Source organism: Salvelinus fontinalis, chromosome 2 (genome assembly GCF_029448725.1).
Source record: "Salvelinus fontinalis isolate EN_2023a chromosome 2, ASM2944872v1, whole genome shotgun sequence".
Classification (NCBI taxonomy): domain Eukaryota; kingdom Metazoa; phylum Chordata; class Actinopteri; order Salmoniformes; family Salmonidae; genus Salvelinus; species Salvelinus fontinalis.
Window position 1 is genome coordinate 99312853 of NC_074666.1, and position 10341 is coordinate 99323193.

General features: G+C 46.1%; 1 protein-coding gene across 5 annotated transcripts in view; it reads left to right on the forward strand.

The window, feature by feature from the left end:
• The window catches only part of abcc1 (ATP-binding cassette, sub-family C (CFTR/MRP), member 1), a 59694-nt gene that overhangs the window by 14924 nt on the left and 34429 nt on the right, over positions 1-10341 (forward strand). For all 5 annotated transcript variants that reach the window (XR_008756038.1, XM_055897353.1, XM_055897320.1 and 2 more), the window contains 8 exons: positions 691-822; positions 1018-1245; positions 3400-3577; positions 4107-4268; positions 4747-4839; positions 7640-7705; positions 8019-8156; positions 8483-8629. Coding sequence is in view for 4 of the 5 variants with exons in the window: in XM_055897353.1 (XP_055753328.1) it covers positions 691-822; positions 1018-1245; positions 3400-3577; positions 4107-4268; positions 4747-4839; positions 7640-7705; positions 8019-8156; positions 8483-8629 (1144 nt within the window). In the remaining variant the exon portion in view is untranslated. The remainder of the gene's footprint in view (positions 1-690; positions 823-1017; positions 1246-3399; positions 3578-4106; positions 4269-4746; positions 4840-7639; positions 7706-8018; positions 8157-8482; positions 8630-10341) is intronic.

Consider the following 10341-nt stretch of genomic DNA (forward strand, 5'->3'; position numbering starts at 1 on the left):
GTTAGCTGGCGAACTCATTGATCCTGGGTCGTAGTACACCCCTCTGGAAACAGCAGGAGTTTCTGTTGTTTATGGAAGTTAGATGGCGAACTCATTGATCCTGGGTCGTAGTACACCCCTCTGGAAACAGCAGGAGTTTCTGTTGTTTATGGAAGTTAGATGGCGAACTCATTGATCCTGGGTCGTAGTACACCCCTCTGGAAACAGCAGGAGTTTCTGTTGTTTATGGAAGTTAGCTGGCGAACTCATTGATCCTGGGTCGTAGTACACCCCTCTGGAAACAGCAGGAGTTTCTGTTGCTTATGGAAGTTAGATGGCGAACTCATTGATCCTGGGTCGTAGTACACCCCTCTGGAAACAGCAGGCATGAGTTTCTGTTTCTACAGGAAGTGTTAGTGCTGACTGTTTCCTTCCTTCCTTTCTTCCTTCCTCTCTCTCTCGCTCTGTGTTTCTGTCTGTCTGTCTCTCTCTCTCTCTGTGTGTTTCTCTCTCTATCTCTTTCTCTCTCTCTCTCGCTCTGTGTGTCTGTCTGTCTCTCTCTCTCTCTCTCTGTGTGTTTCTCTCTCTATCTCTTTCTCTCTCTCTCTCGCTCTGTGTTTCTGTCTGTCTCTCTCTCTCTGTGTGTTTCTCTCTCTCTCTCTCGCTCATTTTGCTCTCTTTCTCTCTTTCTATCTCCCCCCTCTCCTCCAGTCTGATAGTAACAGGTTATAAGCGTCCGTTAGAACAGAAGGATCTGTGGTGTCTGAACTCAGAGGACCGCTCTCAGAGGGTCGTCCCTCAGCTCGTACGCCGCTGGAACAACGAGTGCCTGAAGGTCAAAAGGTCAGGAGAACCCACCAGGAACCACACACCTCCACACATACGTGCAGGCATGCACACGCGTACTTGCACATCCTGGCACGTTTGCACTCAGGCAAGGTCAAAAGGTCATGTTCATCAGGGCACACCGTAGCAAAATGTTCAAAGAACAAAAACAAGCTAAATAACTCCTTCTCTCCCCCCGTACCTTTCTCCCAGACCGGAGGAGAAGACTCTGTACTCCCCTAAGAAGGCTCCTCGGGGAGAGAAGAAGGAGGGTGTCCCCGTAGAGGAGTCAGAGATCCTGATTATGAAGACACCCCAGAAGACTAGAGAACCCTCTCTGTTCTGGGCCCTCTGTCTCACCTTCGGACCCTACTTCCTCATCTCTGCACTCTACAAGATCATCCAGGACATTCTCATGTTCGTGGGGCCGAATATACTCAGGTAGGTGAGATGCTTTTGCCTGGTCTTCTCTTCTAGTGTGGGGGGGGTAGTTGTAGGTGTTTCTGTTCTTGTGGGGGAGGGTAGTTGTAGGTGTTTCTCACGTGGGGGGGGGTAGTTGTAGGTGTTTCTCTTCTAGTAGGGGGGTAGTTGTAGGTGTTTCTCTTCTAGTAGGGGGGTAGTTGTCGGTTTTTCTCTACTCTCCTTATCTTAAAGTTACCCTTCAATTCAGGTGGCCAATGATCCACCAGCCTGCTCTCTCTCTGTCGAGACCTTGGGGTTTCACAGCGCCTCAGAATGGAACTTGACTGGAAGTCGATGACAGGAGCCGCCAAAACAGCCGCCGGTTTTAATTGGCTGTCCATCACCATCTATCTCTGTCCATCACCATCTATCTTAACCCTTAGAACCGCCCCCTACATTGTGGACTTCAGAGCGTGAGCAGCTCAAGTGATTGGTGCCGTGTTCACGTGCTAGTCGGAACTAGGTAACTCTGACATTTCCGACTTGCTAACTGGTTGAGCGTCAGAAAATGTCAGAGTTTCCAAGTCAATTAAGAAAATGTACTCATCTTAGAAATAGTTTTCAAACTTTATTTGCCCCCCCCCCCACCCCCGAACTCAGAATCAAGTGGGCTTCCACTAATATGTTCAATACGATACAACATATATTTTCATTGGCGATTTTCAAAAATGTTCCGAACCCTTTTCAAGTTTCACTTTGTAGCACGGCGTTACCAGGCTCTATGCGCCAGCAATCCAGGCCCGGGGCCGAGGTTAAGTGCCCAGGCCCGGGGCCGAGGTTAAGTGCCCAGGCCCGGGGCCGAGGTTAAGTGCCCAGGCCCGGGGCCGAGGTTAAGTGCCCAGGCCCGGGGCCGAGGTTAAGTGCCCAGGCCCGGGGCCGAGGTTAAGTGCCCAGGCCCGGGGCCGAGGTTAAGTGCCCAGGCCCGGGGCCGAGGTTAAGTGCCCAGGCCCGGGGCCGAGGTTAAGTGCCCAGGCCCGGGGCCGAGGTTAAGTGCCCAGGCCCGGGGCCGAGGTTAAGTGCCCAGGCCCGGGGCCGAGGTTAAGTGCCCAGGCCCGGGGCCGAGGTTAAGTGCCCAGGCCCGGGGCCGAGGTTAAGTGCCCAGGCCCGGGGCCGAGGTTAAGTGCCCAGGCCCGGGGCCGAGGTTAAGTGCCCAGGCCCGGGGCCGAGGTTAAGTGCCCAGGCCCGGGGCCGAGGTTAAGTGCCCAGGCCCGGGGCCGAGGTTAAGTGCCCAGGCCCGGGGCCGAGGTTAAGTGCCCAGGCCCGGGGCCGAGGTTAAGTGCCCAGGCACCTGGTGTTGTTAGCGGTGTTTTTGTTGCACACGTGATGGAGTTTGAAAAACTAATGCCCACTGGATTGATGCAGATCATCATGATTCTGCCAGGTAGGCAGATGCCAGGTAGGCAGATGCCAGGTAGGCAGATGCCAGGTAGGCAGATGCCAGGTAGGCAGATGCTACTTTGTACTTTTTGAATTGAGAAGGTTTTTTGTTAAAGCCTTTCCGTTTACCTGAAGACGGTTATCATTAGCATCGCTAACGGCTACACACAGGGGTGGACAATACACGGACCGCACACACACACACACACACACACGGTCATTCCCGTGCCGGTCATTCCCGTGCCGTTGCCTCTGCAGAAAGTTGCAGGGAATACGAACCACTGATGCATTCTGTTCATTACAATAAACTTCATTTTTTTCCCTAATAAGTTCAAAACATTTTAGTTCATTTCCAAACGTAAAACATATTTGATAGAAGAACCGAAAGTAAGTCATTCTAATACAGGACAGTTTTTCCAAGATATATAATATCCAAAAATACTGTAGTTTGGGTACAACGTGCACACAGTCCTCTCTTTCTCTCGCTCTTGTCATTTCAGCCTGTATGGATGTTTGACCTGTTTTGCTGTGTTCACGTGCTCTTAGAATTATTAGAAATCAGAGTTGTTGTTTTTTCTGCCGTCACCAAACGGATCTATTGTTTCAGACTGTCAGAAGAACCCTTGGGGCCTTTTGTGTCCATCTCTCTTGCCGTCCCTACCCACTGACATTTGACCTCTTTTATCATCGTCTCTCAGGCTGTGTCATTGACTTTTGACCCCTGACCTGCTAACCCCTGACCTCCAAACCCCTCAGGTTGCTGATCCAGTTTGTGAATGACTCTAGCGCCCCCTCGTGGCAGGGCTACTTCTACACCGCTCTGCTGTTCGTTTGTACCTGTTTCCAGACCCTCATCCTGCAGAAGTACTTCCATGTGTGCTTCGTCACGGGAATGAGGCTACGCACTGCTATAGTAGGAGCTGTCTACAGGAAGGTAATCACTATTGACTTGACTAGTTAAATAAAGGTACAATTTAAATAAAGGTTTCATAAAAATAAAAAAATAAAAAATATATATTTTGCTGATCAATTGATTGATTTGATCAGTGATTGATTTGATTAGTGATTGATTGATTTGATCAGTGATTGATTTGATTAGTGATTGATTGATTTGATTAGTGATTGATTGATTTGATTAGTGATTGATTTGATTAGTGATTGATTGATTTGATCAGTGATTGATTTGATTAGTGATTGATTTATTTGATCAGTGATTGATTGATTTGATCAGTTATTGATTTGATTAGTGATTGATTTATTTGATTAGTGATTGATTTATTTGATCAGTGATTGATTGAGAGTTAATTTGGCATGATGCACCACACCGCTACTGATCGTAGGTGTACTAATCATTCAATCAATATTCTGCCGATGATTCTCCCGATGATTGATTGATCTGACTTTTGTCAACCCTTCAGTGACCCTTAACCCCTATCTAACCTCTAACCTCTGCCCTCTCCCAGGCTCTGGTGATCAGTAACGCGGCGCGGCGTACGTCTACAGTGGGAGAGATCGTCAACCTGATGTCGGTCGACGCCCAGCGCTTCATGGACCTTGTCACATACATCAACATGGTCTGGTCTGCTCCTCTACAGGTCATACTGGCCCTGTACTTCCTGTGGCAGGTACACACCAAAGATCTTTAAATAAACCAAGAGGTCATACTGACCCTGTACTTCCTGTGGCAGGTACGCACCAAAGATTTTTAAGTAAACCAAGAGGTCATACGTGCCCTGTACTTCCTGTGGCAGGTACTCACCAAAGATCTTTAAATAAACCAAGAGGGCATACTGGCCCTGTACTTCCTGTGGCAGGTACGCACCAAAGATCTTTAAATAAACCAAGAGGGCATACTGGCCCTGTACTTCCTGTGGCAGGTACTCACCAAAGATCTTTAAATAAACCAAGAGGTCATACTGGCCCTGTAATTCCTGTGGCAGGTACTTGTTACTAACTGGGAGGGATCTGGATAGCATTTTGATGGAGCAAGTAGACACATTTCAAGCTAAGGAGTGAGGTTCTGAATCCAACTTTGTTACATACGCAGCAGGGACTGTTGTTATCTTAAGTTCTCAATGGTTTGTGATGTCATGTCCTGTGTAGAACTTGGGTCCGTCGGTGCTGGCTGGCGTGGCTGTAATGGTTCTGATGGTGCCAATCAACGGTGTGATCGCCATGAAGACCAAAACATACCAGGTACCTCTCTGACCCCTTAATCACAACATACCAGGGACCTCTGACCCCTTATTCACAACATACCAGGTACCTCTCTGACCCCTTATTCACAACATACCAGGTACCTCTCTGACCCCTTAATCACAACATACCAGGTACCTCTCTGACCCCTTAATCACAACATACCAGGTACCTCTCTGACCCCTTAATCACAACATACCAGGTACCTCTCTGACCCCTTAATCACAACATACCAGGTACCTCTCTGACCCCTTATTTACAACATACCAGGTACCTCTCTGACCCCTTAATCACAACATACCAGGTACCTCTCTGACCCCTTATTCACAACATACCAGGTACCTCTCTGACCCCTTATTCACAACATACCAGGGACCTCTGACCCCTTATTCACAACATACCAGGTACCTCTCTGACCCCTTATTCACAACATACCAGGGACCTCTCTGACCCCTTATTCACAACATACCAGGTACCTCTCTGACCCCTTATTCACAACATACCAGGTACCTCTCTGACCCCTTATTCACAACATACCAGGTACCTCTCTGACCCCTTAATCACAACATACCAGGTACCTCTCTGACCCCTTATTCACAACATACCAGGTACCTCTCTGACCCCTTATTCACAACATACCAGGGACCTCTGACCCCTTATTCACAACATACCAGGTACCTCTCTGACCCCTTATTTACAACATACCAGGGACCTCTGACCCCTTATTCACAACATACCAGGGACCTCTGACCCCTTATTCACAACATACCAGGGACCTCTCTGACCCCTTATTCACAACATACCAGGGACCTCTCTGACCCCTTATTCACAACATACCAGGTACCTCTCTGACCCCTTATTCACAACATACCAGGTACCTCTCTGACCCCTTATTCACAACATACCAGGTACCTCTCTGACCCCTTATTCACAACATACCAGGGACCTCTCTGACCCCTTATTCACAACATACCAGGGACCTCTCTGACCCCTTATTCACAACATACCAGGTACCTCTCTGACCCCTTATTCACAACATACCAGGGACCTCTCTGACCCCTTATTCACAACATACCAGGGACCTCTCTGACCCCTTATTCACAACATACCAGGGACCTCTCTGACCCCTTATTCACAACATACCAGGTACCTCTCTGACCCCTTAATCACAACATACCAGGTACCTCTCTGACCCCTTATTCAAAACATACCAGGGACCTCTGACCCCTTATTCACAACATACCAGGGACCTCTCTGACCCCTTATTCACAACATACCAGGTACCTCTGACCCCTTATTCACAACATACCAGGTACCTCTCTGACCCCTTATTCACAACATACCAGGTACCTCTCTGACCCCTTATTCACAACATACCAGGTACCTCTCTGACCCCTTATTCACAACATACCAGGTACCTCTCTGACCCCTTATTCACAACATACCAGGTACCTCTCTGACCCCTTAATCACAACATACCAGGTACCTCTCTGACCCCTTAATCACAACATACCAGGTACCTCTGACCCCTTATTCACAACATACCAGGGACCTCTCTGACCCCTTATTCACAACATACCAGGTACCTCTCTGACCCCTTATTCACAACATACCAGGTACCTCTCTGACCCCTTAATCACAACATACCAGGTACCTCTCTGACCCCTTATTCACAACATACCAGGTACCTCTCTGACCCCTTATTCACAACATACCAGGTACCTCTCTGACCCCTTAATCACAACATACCAGGTACCTCTCTGACCCCTTATTCACAACATACCAGGTACCTCTCTGACCCCTTATTCACAACATACCAGGTACCTCTCTGACCCCTTATTCACAACATACCAGGTACCTCTGACCCCTTATTCACAACATACCAGGTACCTCTCTGACCCCTTATTCACAACATACCAGGTACCTCTCTGACCCCTTATTCACAACATACCAGGTACCTCTCTGACCCCTTATTCACAACATACCAGGGACCTCTGACCCCTTATTCACAACATACCAGGGACCTCTCTGACCCCTTATTCACAACATACCAGGTACCTCTCTGACCCCTTATTCACAACATACCAGGGACCTCTGACCCCTTATTCACAACATACCAGGGACCTCTCTGACCCCTTATTCAAAACATACCAGGGACCTCTCTGACCCCTTATTCACAACATACCAGGGACCTCTCTGACCCCTTATTCACAACATACCAGGGACCTCTCTGACCCCTTATTCAAAACATACCAGGGACCTCTCTGACCCCTTATTCACAACATACCAGGGACCTCTCTGACCCCTTATTCACAACATACCAGGGACCTCTCTGACCCCTTATTCACAACATACCAGGTATCACTAGAGATGTAGCAGAGATGTAGCAGAGATGTAATAGACATGTAGTAGATATGTAGCGACTCGTAGCTGAGTTGTTGCAGCGATGTAGCAGATATGTAATAGCCAGCGTTGTGTGTTGTGATCACCAGGTAGCAGAGACGTAATAGCCAGCGTTGTGTGTTGTGATCACCAGGTAGCAGAGATGTAATAGCCAGCGTTGTGTGTTGTGATCACCAGGTAGCTCAGATGTAATAGCCAACGTTGTGTGTTGTGATCACCAGGTAGCTCAGATGTAATAGCCAGCTTTGTGTGTTGTGATCACCAGGTAGCTCAGATGTAATAGCCAACGTTGTGTGTTGTGATCACCAGGTAGCTCAGATGTAATAGCCAGCGTTGTGTGTTGTGATCACCAGGTAGCTCAGATGTAATAGCCAGCGTTGTGTGTTGTGATCGCCAGGTAGCTCAGATGAAGAGTAAAGACAACCGCATCAAGCTGATGAACGAAGTTCTCAACGGCATCAAGGTATCACATCACATATCTTTTCACATGAGGTTTATATACTGTTTGAATTTGTATCACATTTTATGTATGTTTCTGCATGTCACGGTTGGGGTCAAATACTTCAGATTCCAGTTCTTTCAGCATTTCCTCTAGTCTGGCTGGAGTGCCAGATGGGCTAGGTTTGCAGTTTGGGGTTTATTAAGCCAGACAGACACAGCCAGACGAGCTGAGACAGACACAAATTTGATCAATGTTTCTGAATATGTACCGAGATGTTCAAATAAACCTGAACCTAAACCTGAAACTGAACCTAAACCTGAACCTGAACCTAAAGGTGTTGAAGCTGTATGCGTGGGAGCTGGCCTTCAAAGACAAGGTGTCAGCCATCAGAGAGAGCGAGCTCCGTGTCCTCAAGAAGGCTGCTTACCTGGGGGCAATATCCACCTTCACCTGGGTCTGTGCTCCCTTCCTGGTGAGTTACATGCTCACACACACATGCTCACACTCACTCTTACATGGGCACTTGGTCTACCTATGTCCCATCTTACTGACATAAATATTTAACATTGTCTTTGATTGTCTCTACCCTCCCCTCAGTGTATGTGATGATATTTAACATGTATTTCCCCTCCCATCCCCCAGGTGGCGCTGTCTACGTTCAGTGTATGTGACGGTATTGTTATATTATGATATTTAACATGTCTTTCCCCTCCCATCCCCCAGGTGGCGCTGTCTACGTTCAGTATATGTTATGATGTTATATGATATTTAACATGTCTTTCCCCTCCCATCCCCCAGGTGGCGCTGTCTACGTTCACAGTGTATGTGATGATAGATGAGAGGAACGTGCTGGATGCTCAGAAGGCGTTTGTGTCTCTGGCTCTGTTCAACATCCTGCGTTTCCCCCTCAACATGCTGCCCATGGTCATCAGCAGCATGGTCCAGGTAGGTGTGCTGATCAGGTCTGAACAGCAAATCAATCGATCAAATCATCTGTCTACAAATCAATCAATATGCAATTCAATCAAATCAGTCACTGTATTCATCTATCAATGTATCAATTAAGTAAACAGTATACTAACCAATTAACTCCAACCAATCAGATTCCATCTAGTTGATTAATTCATTAACATGTAGCATGTGGTCATCCTCAGTGTGGATCAGATACGTGCTGAGGGCTGTCCTGCAGATCACTCTATGGCTCCGTTTACACACGCTGCCCAATTCTGATATATATTTGTTCCCTAATACTTTGTTTGACCAATCAGATTCAGCTCTTGCCAATAATTGGGCAAAATATCAGATTTGGCCAGCCACACACACACACACACACACACACACACACACACACACACACAGACACACAGACACACAGATTCATATGCTGTACAGACCGGTGAGCTGTACCATGCTGCTGGTGACCAGGAGCAAGATATTGATCAATAAATCAATGATTCAGCCTGGTGGCGCAGGTCAGTATGGTATATCAGTTAGTCAATCGGTCAGTCAATTGTCCAATTAAGTAATCAATCAATCAGTTGGTTAATAATGAATGAATCCATCAACCGAAGTTGATCATTGTCATCATAGGATCATTACAAATCATGTCCAATATAGTATTGATAGCAATGGAATGATATATATATAGTCATGTCCAATATAGTATTGATAGCAATGGAATGATATATATATAGTCATGTCCAATATAGTATTGATAGTAATGGAATGATATATATATATAGTCATGTCCAATATAGTATTGATAGCAATGGAATGATATATAGTCATGTCCAATATAGTATTGATAGCAATGGAAATATATAGATATATATAGTCATGTCCAATATAGTATTGATAGCAATGGAAATATATAGATATATATAGTCATGTCCAATATAGTATTGATAGCAATGGAATGATATATATATATATATATATATATATATATATATATATATATATATATATATATATATATATATATATACACTGCTCAAAAAAATAAAGGGAACACTTAAACAACACAATGTAACTCCAAGTCAATCACACTTCTGTGAAATCAAACTGTCCACTTAGGAAGCAACACTGATTGACAATACATTTCACATGCTGTTGTGCAAATGGAATAGACAAAAGGTGGAAATTATAGGCAATTAGCAAGACACCCCCCAAAAAGGAGTGATTCTGCAGGTGGTGACCACAGACCACTTCTCAGTTCCTATGCTTCCTGGCTGATGTTTTGGTCACTTTTGAATGCTGGCGGTGCTCTCACTCTAGTGGTAGCATGAGACGGAGTCTACAACCCACACAAGTGGCTCAGTATTGCATTCTCTCATGATGAAGACAGCACCTCTACAGATGGTATCTAACTGAGCATTGCATTCTCTCATGATGAAGACAGCACCTCTACAGATGGTATCTAACTGAGCATTGCATTCTCTCATGATGAAGACGGCACCTCTACAGATGGTATCTAACTGAGCATTGCATTCTCTCATGATGAAGAAGAATAAATCATATTTCTCTACTCCTGTTCCCAAGTCCACATTTTGCCTACATTTGATGTATTATTTTACTGTAAGAAAAACTGAATTCTGCTGGAGTTGGGCTATTATTAAGAGCAAAGCCCTATTCACACAGGACTAGTGTTACTACAG